This window comes from Dryobates pubescens, chromosome 15, assembly GCF_014839835.1.
Source record: "Dryobates pubescens isolate bDryPub1 chromosome 15, bDryPub1.pri, whole genome shotgun sequence".
In the NCBI taxonomy this organism is placed as follows: domain Eukaryota; kingdom Metazoa; phylum Chordata; class Aves; order Piciformes; family Picidae; genus Dryobates; species Dryobates pubescens.
Window position 1 is genome coordinate 17,172,554 of NC_071626.1, and position 14,849 is coordinate 17,187,402.

Below are 14,849 nucleotides of genomic sequence, written 5' to 3' on the forward strand. Positions count from 1 at the left end.
GTTGTTGGTTTTTTTGGAAGCAGCTTTGCCCTGCCATGGCAGCTCTCTTCCTCTCCTAAAGCTCCCTGTGCACTAAAACTAGTGCTTCTGGTGTTCTCCAAGCTGATACATGGGAAGTTTAAAAAAAACCCAAACAACAAAAACCACCAAAAAAAACCCAACAAAACAAAAGAAAAAACATAGAAGAACGCCACTATGAAACAGTTCTGCTTTCCTACAGACCAGGAATGTGGAGGGCTGTCCAGATTATCACTTACACTAGGGCCTCTTTATATCCCTGAAAATATGGTTCTGCTTGTGACCGGCTAGATTTGCACTGAACAATCCTCCTTTTCTCAGATTCCTGTTGCTATTGCCATCAAGGGGTTTGTTGTAGCCTTCAGAGTAGACTGTGGTTCAGAGAAACTCTTACATGTTCTCATATGATAGGTTCTTGACCCTCCCACACATACCTGTTCCTGTCAGCAGCTTGAAAGGGCAACTGTGATGTAACTGGGTTTTGCAAGGTGGCTGCTTTTTAGTGTTAGCAGTGAGGACATCTACCTCAAGCAATTCAGAGATGAGCAGATCTACCTCTGCTGACCCTAGCCAAGCAAATGCCCAGGACACAGCTGAATTGGTTGCAACCTGCCGTTTCTGAAGAGGGCTGCCTCATGTCCCTGGACCAGCCTGGAGCTGCTGGGCCTCTCAGTGCCACAGTGCAGGGCTCTACTGGAGGTCTCTGTCTCTAGAAATTATGTCAGGATATTTATTTATTTATTTATTTATTTTGTCCCCTCTCATTTCAGGCATGTTCAAAACATGAGCGAGATAAAGACTGATGTGGGACGAGCCAGAGCCTGGATAAGGCTTTCTCTGGAGAAGAAGCTTTTGTCTCAACACCTGAAACAGCTTCTTTCCAACCAGGCACTTGCCAAGTAAGCTGTCTGCTTTTCTCAAAGGTTCACTTTCATGATTTTCTCAGTGGTGTGTCAAGGTGCTGTGCAGGCTTGGGGCACAGCCAAGCACCCTGTTTGGGTACTGTGGTTTCTAGGTAGAAGTGACTGAAGGACGGAGGGTGGTTGGGGGAGGAGGGCAGGGCAGAAGTCTGCTCATCTGCATGAAAAATGAATCACAGTTTTCAGGAAAGAGGTGTTTGGGTTTGGTCAGATCCAAGCCATTTCACAGCTCTACAATCACTGTATCTTCTGCAAATGAAGCAGCAAGGGGGAAAAATGTCCATTTTCTCACACAGCCCTGTGTTACATTGACACAAGCCAAACACAGCCCCCCCCCCCGCCCCCGCCCGGACTGCCCAGGAGCTGGGTTAAAGGCTAGTTCTCTCAGCCTCTTAGTGGATGTCCTGGCTTTGCCTCCTTTTGCAAGCACAGGTACTTAAGGACCTGCCTGTGTAGATGTTCCCTAGCTTTATTTTCCCAAAGGAATGCATTTAGAGAAAAAAACAACCACCAAACAAAAAAACCTACAACACCAAAACAAGAACAAAGCCACACAAAACAAACAAACAAAACCACAACCAACCAAACAAACAAAACCCAAACACCAAACCTTATGAAAAGAAAACATCATGGTTATTGCATGGATTTCTGGCTCTGATGAGTTACACATAGGATTTATGCCAGAAGCTACCAAATACTCAGATCTGCTAATGGGAAGAAAGAGGAGTAGCTGCAGAAAGTCACCTCCTGGGTGGTCAGCCAAAAGGATGGTGGCAGACCTTTGATTTTCCTGAAGTTTTTATCTACAACCATTAATCTTGGCAGCTTTTTGGGAGTCTGTTGCCTTCAGACTACAGGCAGTGTGACAAGCCCTGTGCTTTCTCAAAGCAGGTGTCCTGGTGTCCCAAGGCACTGCACTGGGCAATCAATGGTGTGTAGTGGACCCCTGCTGCTACTTGGTGCCTTCCCTGGTTTGGTGTCTTCTGCTTAGTTTTCCCTCTCACACTGTGAAGCAGAAGGAAGATTAGGTTTTTAGACAAGGATAATTCACAGTGGGGAGAGCAAGAAATGAGGTTGCTGTATGTTGGTTCAGATCTGTTGTTGTCCATAGTGTTAGTTTATATCTGTCCTTTGCAGCAAAACCAAAGCCAGTCCTTTAATGAGATGAACTCTATAGCCTTGCTATGATAGCAGGGATCTGTAGAATGAGTATCATAGAGGGTAAATGGGTTTCTAGAAGCTTGTATTAGCTGGGGAATCTTACTTTTCATACCTACTATTAAGGTCAAGTCTGCATGTGTTGTTTTGAGATTCAAACACCTTTTAGGATACTTTTTCCACAACAATAACAACAAAAGGCACTGTATCTCTTTCTACCAGGAAACTTTACAAGCGTTATGCTTTCCTGCGCTGTGAAGAGGAACGGGAGCAGTTTCTCTATCACCTGCTGTCACTCAATGCTGTGGATTACTTTTGCTTCACGAGCGTCTTCACCACAATCAGTGAGTTGGAGAATCAATTGTTTTCCCCCTGAATAAAAATTAGTTGCTGTCATGACTTGTAAGAGGTGATGTTGCTGTTGCTGGTGCCTGAGTAGTGGAGCCTTTATCTGAAAACCTTGGTTACTGCATCTGTGCTCACAGGTGCTGGGTGTTGCTCTTGGAAACCAGCTGGAAAGCCAAGGTTGTGGTGGAGTGCTCTGGATAAGAGCATTTCACAAAGGGGAGTAATCAGCAGAGTGACACTCTAGTACTTGATTTTCTCCACCAAGTTGCATGGTCTCTTTCCTCCCAGACAAGTCCTCACCACAATCAATCACATCCTTGGCCCTTGCCAAGTGTGCATCTGAACAGCCTGCTCTACAGAGACTGAAAAGGAGGTAGAAATCTTGGAGGATGAAATACATGGCATTTTGTGCTCTGCTGTATATTTTACGTCTCTTTTTAATCTCTTCTTAAGTGCCAAAGTGATTCCCTTTCTCTTACACTCTTGTAAGGAGGAGAGCAGAGATAGTACTGAAATCTGAAAATGAATCTTTCTCTCTAGCACTAGGCCATGTGGTAAAGGCAGGACCCCATGGGATGACCCAATTATTTGGATTTGCTTTGGCAGCACTTTGTCTTCATTTCCGTGCCTGTTCAGAGTGAAGTGAAGCAAGTTTTACATTGCTGTCAAAGCAGGCACTCATTCTGCTTTTTCTCCTTTTAAAGCAATAAATCCCCTCAGAACTACCACAGCGCAAGGAGATTTATTCATCCTTGACTACCTTTTTTCTGCAGGGCATCTAGTGCGACATCTATGCCCTGTGGCACAAACACCTGGAATTTTAGGCTATTTATTTTGAGTGTAATATTATTGTATAGCATACAAAAAAAGTAAAAAGGCTAGCTTACCTTTACCTGGTCAAAAAGGCAGCTTGTGAAAGGAGAGAGAGTCTTGATGTGCTAGTGTGCAGTGTGTATGTCAATCCAAAACAGGGTGTGTGGCAGTCCTTGCCTTAATCACATGTAAGTGGCACAGATTTAAAAACAAAATAATAATAATAAAAATTATACAATCCTAGAATGTTTTGGGTTGGGAGGGACCTCAAAGATGTTCTAGTTACTCCCTGATATGGGCAGGGACATCTTTCACTAGACCATCCAACCTGGACTTGAACATTCCTAGAGATAGGGCATTTACAACTTCTCTGGGCAACCTGTTCCAGCGTCTCACCAGCCTCACAATAAAGGATTTCTTCCTAATACCTAATCTAAATATACCCTCTTTCAGTTCGAAAATGCTACCCCTTGTCCTATCACTATACTCTGGGATGAAGAGTCCTTCCCTATTTTTCCCATAGACCCCCCCCCTTTAAGTACTGGAAGGTCTTCCCAAAGCCTTCTCTTCTCTAGGCTGAGCAACCCCAGCTGTCTCAGCTTGTCCTCACAGGAGGGGTGCTCCAGTCCTGGCTCTCCTCTGGACTCACTCCAAGAGGTCCATGCCAGTCTTGTGCTGAGTTGGAGACAGTAGTCCAGGTGTGGTCTTTCAAGAGTGGAGCAGAGGGGAACAATCCCTCCCTTGACCGGCTGCCAGACTTGTTTTGGTGCAGCCCAGGATGTGATTGAGTTCCTGGGCTGTGAGCGCACACTGCCAGCACATATTCAGTTTTTCATCCCCAAGCACTTCTCCACAGGGCTGCTCAATCCATGCATCCCTACAGCACAGGAGTTTCCACCTCAACATTAGGAGGAACTTCTTCACCATGAGGGTCGCAGAGCACTGGAACTGGCTCCCCAGAGAGGTTGTGGAGTTTCCTTCTCTTGAGACTGTCAGGACCCATCTGGATGCATACCTGTGCAACCTGCACTAGAAAAATCTAGTGCAGGTTGCACAGGTATGGTCCTGCTCTGGCAGGGGGGGTTGGACTAGATGATCTCCAGAGGTCCCTTCCAACCCCTAACAGTTTCCTGTGTGAATCTGTGCTTGTGCTTGGGATTGCTGCAACCCAGGTGCTAGACCTTGCACTGCAATTTTTAATGGAGAGATGTCCAGACCTTGGCTGACATTAACAGCCGCACCGGCACTCCTGACTTTCCCTTCCCCCCATAACTTTCTGTGTGCCCCTTCAGCCTTTTCCCCCGTCGTGGCCGGCGGGGTCTCTCCCTGTCCCCGGAGCTGTAAGTAACGGGCCCTAAGTAACGGGCCCGGCGCTGCGGTGGAGACGGCGGTCGGTTGTGCCGCGGGGCTGCAGCTCCACCGTGCGGCACCGGCCGCCCACCGCCGCCTCTGGCGAGATGGCACCGGGCCCCTCGCTGAGCTGTAGAACGACGGGAGAGACTGCTGCGGGAAACGCCTCGCCAGTGCTCAGTGGCCGGGGAGGTTTGTGGCTCAGTGCATACGCTGGAGGTTTGTCTCGGCCGTTACATCAGCTGTTACAGGGAAAACAGGGGAGGAGTCCTTTGTGTTAGTCCGCAGAGATGTGGGACAAAAAGAGAGAGATGTGGTTTCCTCCAGAAATTGTGTTTATTGTAAGGAAGAAAAAAAAGAATCAAGACTAACTTTCCCACACCTCTCTGTTCTTAGTGATCCCTTACAGGTCAGTGATAATTCCCATCAAAAAACTAAGCAATGCAATAACCACATCAAACCCATGGATCTGTGTATCAGGAGAACTAGGAGATACAGGTGTAATGCAGATTCCTAAAAACCACCTAGAAATGACGTTTGAGGTGAGTACATGCTCTTTATGTTTTACTTTTCAATTTGAAAAGTGTTTTTGAAAAAACATTAATTTGGTGAGGGTTTATTGTCTTAAAATCACAGCATTTGAGATTTTTGATTGCAAATTTGCTCTGCATTCAGATATATACAGGCAAAATAGTGCTGTCTGGGCCTCCCGTGCTAGAAGAAAGTTTCCTGTGAGCACATCCAACTTTTAACGACAGATTTCACTGTTGTCCCTGTCCCAGACTAGAGCTCTCCTTCTCACTTAGCCAATCTATTTCCACATCTCATTGTCTTCCATATCTCACACTCCAGTTCTTTGCCTGATATTGCCATTTTCCTTCCAACCAGACAGTCTAAACCCTGAGCCCTTCAACTTCCCAGCTTCATTTGGTGCTCCCAGGAAACTGCAGAGATGCCATTCCCACTGAGCTCTCTTCTCTGGGATTGCTGTGGCTTCTTTGTGTTTGACTACCTGGCATTCCCATCTGCTTTCCCACCCATCAGTTATAGGTTGCTTGGTGCCACCTCAAAGCAGCTGGTAATGGGAGTTGCAGGGAAAGCCCCTTTGGGCTTCTGTAGCTCCTGGCTGTACTGTATTCAGTAAGAAGTGATTTTGTAGGAAAATCTGCAAATAAAATTGAAGCTGCACCCATCGATAATATGCATACTGATCTTCAACAGCTGCAGCGAAAAAAACCTTTTTGCCTAATATTGGGTAGATTTTGACAGAAGCCAAGAGAATATTTTTGTGATACAGTGGTTGCCTCTCACTGAGATATTAGTATTTTGTAGAAAAGATCTACAGTCTTTTAACAAGAAAAGAAAAACATATCCAGGCATTTCTAAGGACCATACTAACTGTTCTGGATTATTTCTTTGGCTGAAGGTTTCCAAAAATACCAACTTGGGTAGCCACCTGCTGGGGAAAATGTCAGCCCATAGCTGCATGTTTAGCAGTATTAGGAGCAATGAAAACCAAGGTCTTAGAAGGGAAGTGTTTAGGTGGCATTAACAGATGTTGCTGCCAGCTCCACCTACAATTACATATTGCACTGGAATTCACAGTTGCTTGTTTTCCTTGTTCTGTCTCTTTGTGGTGTTGAGGGTCTCATGGTAGTGATTTTTGCCTTGCAAAACTGATCTTTGAAAATAATGAAGCAGCTAAGTACTAAGTCTCGACTCTCGACACTATGATCAGTATGATCAAACTGCATTCCTGAAAATGTGCGTACTGAAGATCTATTTCTTCTACAAAAACACGCCTTTTTACTGCCTTACCTTAGAAATTTGTAATGAATACTTTTCAGAGATATTCAAAGTGAGTGCTCACAACAAAGAATGTAATCTTTTCACGAGCTTTTAGTAGTTTTATCTCAAGGTATTTCTTTCCCTCTGTCTCAAAATAACGATTCTGCTTTTCAAAACACTCTGAGTATTTGGTTGAAAATACTTATTGTACAAATCAAAGGGGACTGAAATGAAAACCTACACTGGAGACCATATGTGTGCATGGGTGTGGGTGTGTGTTGTCTGTTGTTTTTAAATCAAGTAAAAACTGCTATTTGTTTCAGTGCCAAAATTTAGGGAAGCTGACAACCGTGCAGATTGGTCATGACAACTCAGGGCTGCTAGCCAAGTGGCTGGTTGATTGTGTCATGGTCAGAAACGAAATTACAGGACACACATACAGGTAAGTAACAAGTTTTAATTTTGTCTGTAATTGTTACCTGTTAAATCTAAAGAAAGCACAAAAACATATTCAGCATCTTCTCAGTTGACAGAACACTGTGGGCCGATGCAGGTACCTGATAGGATGGCGTTGTTTTCCTCCACCCCCAGTTCTCTCATTTCAGAAGCACTACTTAGGTCAAATAATCTGATAAATGAGACTTGAATGTAGAATGTTCTTTATGTCTCTCTGAGACAGGGCAGCCAGTATGAAGACTTCTGAAGTGATTCACATGTTTGTGTGTAATGAATCTCTTGATTTAAAGTATTGTGGTAAAATTGTACACAAATGAACTCTTTAAACCCTAAGAGCTGCAATGATAGTTCTGGGCAATTTTTTTGTTTCTTTTTCTGTCTCAAAAAAAATAAAATAAAATCAGATGTCTAAATATTATAACATGATAAGAGACTTGGATTACAAGAAAATAAAAGCTTTTGATGAGTTCTTCTATTAAGTACATACCTCTTGTGTCAAAATGATCTAACATACCCTTGGTTTTACAAAGCATCTGGCTAAGCAGACTTACTGTTTTTTCTAACTGTGGACTTGGAAAACTGTAATAGAGAGAGGTGAGCTTCAGAGCTCAAGTTTGGCCACAGTGCAGGGAGAAAGTAGGAAGAAATAGGGTACAAGCACCGGGGCTATGGATATGTGCTTGGATTTCATTAGGACTGTAGATGGGGTCAAAAAAATACAGCCATAAAATGAGGTGAGGCTTGAATATGAGGCTATGTCATGGCTTCAGTTGGGTGGGAACTCTGTGAGGGTATGTAATTGCTTGTCATCACAATATTTTGAAAGGCTGAGTGTCAGTTGTGGTTGCAAGTGAAAAACAACCCAGCAGAAATCAAGATAACAAGATGTGGCCTATGAAATATGTGTACAATACCTTCTGTTGTTCTGTGCTTGCACACAAGCTCTGTGGTTTTCCCTTTTCCTAAGGATGGGGATGAATATAGTTTTCTGGGTTTTTCCTGTCAGCTGTGGTGCACAGTGTGCTGCCTGCTGAGTTCTGCTTTGTGAAAAGTTTCTGGCTATAGACTGTTCTCTGCCCGTTAGCAGAGTTTCTGTGTGCTAGTGGTCCCTCTGACTTGGAGAGCAAGCTAGACTTTGTGTGGCTGACCTGTGCTTGTGCTGGCTTTGTGGCAGGTTTCCCTGTGGAAAGTGGCTTGGGAAAGGTGTTGACGATGGCAGCTTGGAGCGAATACTTATTGGAGAGCTGGTGTCCTCCACATCTGATGAAGAGCTGGGAAAGCAGTGCCGTACCCCACCCCAACAGAAATCCCCTACCATGGCTCGACGGCTGAGCATCACTTCCCTTACAGGGAAGAACAGCAGTAAGTACTTTTCTTTCTCCCCAGAAGCCTAGGGAAATGAGCAGCAACTGCTGAGAAATAAAGCTCCTGTGAACAGGAGACCTTCTATTGCTCCAAGATCTGCTTGGTGCAGAGGAACAACTGTGAGGTGATTCCCCTGCCCCAGTTTGTGTCTGCTGCTTGCTCTGTGACTGTACATTGCCTCTTTCAATGTCCCCATTTGACAGTTAGGAGATAATAATCTCTTTCCTTGGAGCATGGAGATAAGAGATGAGGGAGGGGGAGGCAGCAAAATTTGCAGCAGCTGATGCTGCTCAGCTTCCTGGCTCACTTTGCAGTGTATGGGAAGACAGACTTCTCTGAAGGATAGTTCAGAGCCTGATGTGGATGCTGTGAGCTGCCTTCTGGAGGACCACATATCAAGGGGGACCCTAGGGTACATCAACTTCACATCACTACATTTAGCTTTTAAGAGTAACTTCACCTATCTGCAATAGAGCATGTGGGGCATTCTATGCTAAAACATACACATGAGCACAGTGTAGAGCCTGTTTGTAAATCCATCCAGCTCCTGTAAAATTAGAGGATATGACTACTGAAATGTCAAGCAAGGAAAGATTAGCGTCTGAGAGTGATGCAGCATTTAAAAACCACCATGGGACCTCTGCAGCTCTTCACATGTGTGAGTCCATACTGGAGGAGTGGGCACAAGAGCATTTCCTTAGGTCCGAGAATGCTAAGGGCCAATAATTCATTTGTCTTGTAAGGCACACGAGTCTCTGTGTTAGACCTATCAAAAATTGTGGAGGTTATCATGTCCTAAAATGATACTGAATGCTTCCAAAATAATTGCAGGACAAGTCATTAGCAATTGATGTAAGGCTGAACAATCCCAGCTCACTCAGCCTGTCCTTGTAGCAGAGGTGGTTCAACCCTCTGATCATTTTGTGGCCATCCTCTGGACCCTCTCCATCAGGTCCATGTCCTTCCTATATTTGAGGGCTCCAGACCTGTACACAGTACTCCAGGTGAGGTCTTAGCAGAGCAGAGCAAAGTGGCAGAATCAGTTCTCTGGATCTGCTGGCAATGCATCTTTTGATGTAGCCCAGGATGTGATTTGCCTTCTGGGCTGCAAGTGCACACTGCATGCTCATGTCCATCTTCTTATCCATCAGCACCCCCTAATCCTTTTCCACAGGGCTGCTTTCTAGTACCTCATCCCCTAGTCTGTATTGATAGCATGAATCAGTAGTTGAAGCATGCATGTAAAAAGATTCAGAACAGAAGTGTGGCATATGTTTTAACACAGAAGATAACTTACTCTTGGAAGGGATATTCTCTGCCTGTGGCCCCTCATATAGATAGAATGACAGGACATGTGCCTAAAATAGATGCCTGTTTTGGCTCAATAAAACAATGCAGGTTCAAGTCAGGAATTACTGACTGCTGAGTTTTCTGGCCTCTGCCACACAGAATTGAGTCAAATGACTGGATTACAACCTCCCAGCCCATGTCTCTTCATGTGAGGGTTGCTGTACTCTATGTGATGAGCAAGGTATGATAAATTCAAATAGAATATTTATCAAGCCAGATCCTTGGGCTGTGTATTTTTAAGCAGAGTGATTTATTTGACTATTTCAGGGTTGCTTGTCAGTTGCTTGTAATTAAGGTTCAGGTTTACCAAAGACAAATTATTGCCTGAACTCTGTTAAAGCTACAGAATAATTCCTGCAGTTCAAGTTATGTCATTGTGAGAATTTGATGAGTGTTTTAAAGTTGGTGTCTTCAGCTGATATGCTCTCCATCATTTCATAGAACCTAATGCGGGTCAGATCCAAGAGGGAATCGGGGAAGCTGTGAACAATATTGTGAAACACTTTCACAAGCCAGAGAAAGAGGTACTTCCTTCTTTTTATCACTTGCCTGGTACCTACAATGCATGTAAATACTTTTGTGAACAGAAACAGAACTGGAGTACTATCAGACTGTTAACTTACGTATTTGAAGCTTCCGGTGTGTAAGCAAGGCAAGTTGTGCTTACAGACTTTCCTTTCTGCACAGAGAGGGAGCCTTACCATTCTGTTGTGTGGAGAAAACGGTCTGGTTGCAGCATTGGAGCAGGTCTTCCACCATGGATTCAAATCAGCTCGCATTTTTCATAAGAATGTCTTTATTTGGGATTTCATAGGTAAGCTGGTATGTGCTTTGGAGGCAGAAGAAACTTTAAGGCAAAATGACTAAATGACTACTCATGCACAGACCTCAAAGTCTTGTCAGCTAGGGTGCCGTTTGTTCCTGCACAGCACCTGGTGGAGGTTACTTAAAGTCAGTGAGAAACAAGACAGGAGATGAGAAATACTAAACTGTATACAAGGGATGAGTGTGAATCTGTGCAGAAACTTAAGAGCACTTTAAATTCTACTCATTCATGTATGTGTGTTCAAACAGCTGTTTTTCTACCCAGAAAGAAGGTAGGCTGGAGGGTTGAGTAGAGTAGCGATTGATGTTAAGGGGAGAGCTGGAAAAGGGCAGGGCCTGAAAGGTTTATATTTCTAGTTGTGAGAACTCTCCCAATTACTGCACTTGTCTTCTACTGATGCTTCTCTGTAGGCCTGTGTTGTGGTAATTTAAGACATGCTTGTTCCCTTAAAACATTCTTGCATGTTGAAATACTTAGCCTGAGGGTAAATGCTTACTCAGAAAATACAAAACATCAAAGCTGATTTTATCACTTACAATGAAATCATTGATAGGTACTGTGGTGCAGTATTAGGCATCAACCAGTCTGCTGGCCACTGCTATGTAGCAAAGGTGGAGATCACCACCTGCCTATGGTCTTCAGAGTGAGAAATTCATATAGAAGCTGTGGAATAGCTCTCAGCAGGTTGGGTTCTTTAAGGATTCCATTGTGTAATTTTGTGTCACAGTGAAAGACTTCTGCTCACAGGATTCTGATTTTTGTCCTTACCATAGAGAAAGTTGTTGCTTATTTTGAAACCAGTGACCAGATTGGAGACAATGAGGAGGCCCTTTTGCTGCAAAGATCTTCATGCAAGACCTTCTGTCATTATGTAAATGCTATCAATACAGCTCCAAGGAATATTGGAAAGGATGGCAAGTTCCAAATTCTGATTTGCCTGGGGACAAGGTACCTAACTGCTGTTCTTTATATGTGTCTTCTTGCGTTGAACTGGAAGAATATTTTTGCATTGCTATTACCTGTAGTTTTCCATTTTAAGATATCTCATACCTATCTATTATCCAGTACCTATTTTAGGCAAAAAATGAAGCAATGAAGCAGGGTTTAAACTTCTAAAAATGTTTTGTGCTCTTGTATAACTGTTAACTTGACAGTCATAGGTATGAAATTTGTCTTGAAATGGTGTTTTTGATGAAGTACTGGCTTTGGGAGCTCAGAGTTCCTTTGCAAGCGCTGGTGCATTTCTAAGTCATCATTGAATCACATTGCCAATGAAAATGTGATGTCTGTTATACTATTCTAGATGAATCTTTATTTCCTAATAGAATGCTTTCTGTCTTGCACTTGTAAGAGGGCCATAGTGAGAGCGACTTAGTTGTATTTTGGAGGATGGAAGTTAGTACATGTAGAAATAAGTACAATTTTTGTCTTGTCTGTCTGGATACATGGAAAACTGGTTGGAAAGCAGTCTTTGTGTTCTCCTGAGTTTCACTTTCCCTGTTCCTGATCTGAAAATATTGCTGAATTCTTCCAAAGTCGGTTGTCCAATTCTGCTGGTATCTTTCCATCTTCATTCCTACACTACATTCAGTTACCAGGATTTTACTAACAATACTAGCCTGGAGAAGAGGAGGCTCAGGGGAGACCTTATTGCTGTCTACAGCTACCTGAAGGGAGGTTGTAGCCAGGTGGAGGCTGGTCTCTTCTCCCAGCCAACCAGCACCAGAACAAGAGGACAGTCTCAAGCTGCATCAGGGGAGGTTTAGGCTAGATGTTAGGAAGAAGTTCCTCATAGAAAGAGTGATTGGCCATTGGAATGGGCTGCCCGGGGAGGTGGTAGAGTCACCATCGCTGGGAGTGTTTAGGAGGAGATTGGATGGAGTGCTTGATGCCATGGTTTAGTTGATAGTGTTAGGTGATAGGTTGGACTCGAGGATCTCAAAGGTCTCTTCCAACCTGGTTAATTCTATTCTATTCCAATATCAAGGGTTATAATTATACTTGATTACAGATTACAGGACACTTTCATGTGAAAACAACATTCATCACCACAAAAAGAGGAAAAATGTGGGTTGTATTCTTGGAGAAGAAATTCAGTTAGAGGTGTGTTGTACCCTGCTAAAATAATTCCTTTCATACTTTTTGCAGGGACCACTTGCTCTCTCAGTGGATCCCATTGTTGGCAGAATGCCCACCCATTACAAGGATGTATGAGGAGAATGCTCTCTTACGGGACCGCATGACTGTCAACTCCCTTATCCGTGTCCTACAGACATTGCAAGATTTCAACATCATCCTAGAAGGATCACTTATTAAAGGAGTGGATGTTTAGCATGGCTTTGCTGAGAACTTCATTTATTCCTTTCCCAAGCAAGCAAACCACAACAGGAGACCTGTCAGGACTTGAACACGATGGTAGTGCACCACTGTAAGGCAAAGCTGCCAGCTGAAGTGGGAGTGGGAAGCCTGGTTTCTGCCCAACGGGGACTGTCCTCTAAAGCTGCAGAAAGCTAAGATGCAGTATTGTAGTTTATTTGAAACAGAAATTTAGTATAAAATAGAGTATTTTCATGTGTTAGATGTGTGTAAATATGCTATCTTCTTTAAGAAATTATATTACTCTAAGAAATTTTTCTTAGACTAAATGTTCTTGTTCTTGATTATGAGTAGCTTAACCCCAGGGGAAGGACCTGGCGGGAGGGAAAGACTGAGGTGGGAAGGGATGTTGCTACTTGCTTGCAAGGAAGAAGCCAATCAATGTGTAAATACAGTGCAAACTCAGCAGGGCTTTTTTCAGGTATTGCAAATTCATATGGCAGATACCCTTACATAGCCATTGGGATTGTCTCACTCTTGGAAATGTAAGCAAATGCTGGTTTACTGACTGTACATAGTCTCTCCTAGGTTTGTGTTTGTTTGTTTGAAGACTCGACCTTTGAGTCAATTTTTTTTCTGTAAGGTCTTTTGTGTCACTTTTGTTGATCTCCAAAAGGGGGGACAAGTGCTGAAATGCTTGAACACTGGAGGGGAGGACAACTGTCAGCCGCAGAGCCTGAGTATGAGACCTGTGTAAGTGGTGCTGCTGCAGCCTGAGATGGGGAATGATGGATTGCTTGACTCACTTGGTGTGTCCTTCACCTGTGTACATGTAATGACACCCTCAGCCAGTCTGTGTTGTGGGTGATTTTTTTTTCTTTCTTTCTCATTCTGAGGAATTTGTTTAATATAAAATTCTTGCTGTACTTGAGAAGAATCATTGCTGCAGAGCCACAAACACCGATGTTGCTGTGCTACTGACCTGTGTCAGCTGGTTTTCCAATGCTGACAGGTTCTGAGTCTTCCTTTATCCCGTCAAACTATCCAGATACCAAACTAAAACAAACAAAACAAAAAAAGAATCTCACTTGGGTATTTTGAGGTGTCTCTCCTACAAACACATTAACTGAGCAGTGTAATACAGCTCGTGAAGAGGCAGTGGGAGCAACTAAAATCCTGTATGCTAAAAACGTAAAAAGGAGGTTGCATTGAAACCATCACGTGGATACCATGCAGCAAATATGGAGTGCATTTTCCATGCTTGTGGGTGGGAGTGGGAAGGATCTTAGGGCATAGTTAATTTCATCTGGGTTTAGTTTTTGGAGGCCAGTTGTGTTTTCACATGTTTATTCCCTATGATCTTAGCCACTTAATTAGTGGATTTCTGTGGATCTCTCACTGTTGGGTGTGGCTTGGGGAAGGCCCCTAGCTGGTACTGTAGGTGTATTGCCTTGTGCTGTGCTATCAAGTAGCATTAGGAGGGCCATAGCAGGTCTTGGTATAGTGTGCACTTGGTGAAGAGAGGAATGAAAGCTAAGGAAAAGGAAAGAGGATGAAAATGAGGGTTTGCATTCTCACCTACCATTTGTCAAAGCTTCTCTAATTTCCTGTGGTCATTCTGCTGTCCAGTTCTTACACCAGCACTCACTTTAGTGTCTAAGTTTCATATCACATTCCCAGCCAGAAGAAAACTCCTCTTGTGACTTTGTTTCATTAGAAGGGGGGAGTTTTATGTTATAGAAGTCACTTTGTTTCTAAGAAAGAAGTAAAATAACATGTCAGGGAGTCATTGACTTTAATGAGTGTTCCAGCTTTGAGTAACAGTTCTTTCCGCCTGGGCTTGTACTTCCTTCCTTAAACTGACTAAACTCATCGCAAATACTTCAGGCAGCACTGCGATGTCAGTACTGTAGGTGTGAGTAACATGAAGGTGTCATGAGTTAGTAGCCAGAGCCCCCAACAGTGTGACATCTCTCTTACATTTCCAGAAATGTGACATTTGGAATGACAGAATGCCAAGTTGGAAGGGACCCCAACGATCATCTGGATTCCAGAGATAGCTGAATGTTAGGGATGTGTGGCCAGGCAAGTCTGCTTAACTCAGCAGAAGATGCATGACAGCTCCTTAGCAGCAATTGAAA

The 14,849-nt window shown here is 43.6% G+C and overlaps 1 protein-coding gene across 4 annotated transcripts in view; it reads left to right on the forward strand.

Annotated features, from left to right (window-relative positions):
* The window catches only part of DENND5B (DENN domain containing 5B), a 104,593-nt gene extending 91,269 nt beyond the window's left edge, over positions 1-13,324 (forward strand). For all 4 annotated transcript variants that reach the window (XM_054167628.1, XM_054167630.1, XM_054167629.1 and 1 more), the window contains 9 exons: positions 789-917; positions 2,319-2,440; positions 5,004-5,149; positions 6,719-6,837; positions 8,026-8,213; positions 10,008-10,090; positions 10,254-10,380; positions 11,166-11,340; positions 12,541-13,324. In XM_054167628.1, the coding sequence (XP_054023603.1) occupies positions 789-917; positions 2,319-2,440; positions 5,004-5,149; positions 6,719-6,837; positions 8,026-8,213; positions 10,008-10,090; positions 10,254-10,380; positions 11,166-11,340; positions 12,541-12,724 (1,273 nt within the window). In that variant the 3' untranslated portion in view covers positions 12,725-13,324. The remainder of the gene's footprint in view (positions 1-788; positions 918-2,318; positions 2,441-5,003; positions 5,150-6,718; positions 6,838-8,025; positions 8,214-10,007; positions 10,091-10,253; positions 10,381-11,165; positions 11,341-12,540) is intronic.
* Positions 13,325-14,849: the final 1,525 nt, after the last annotated feature.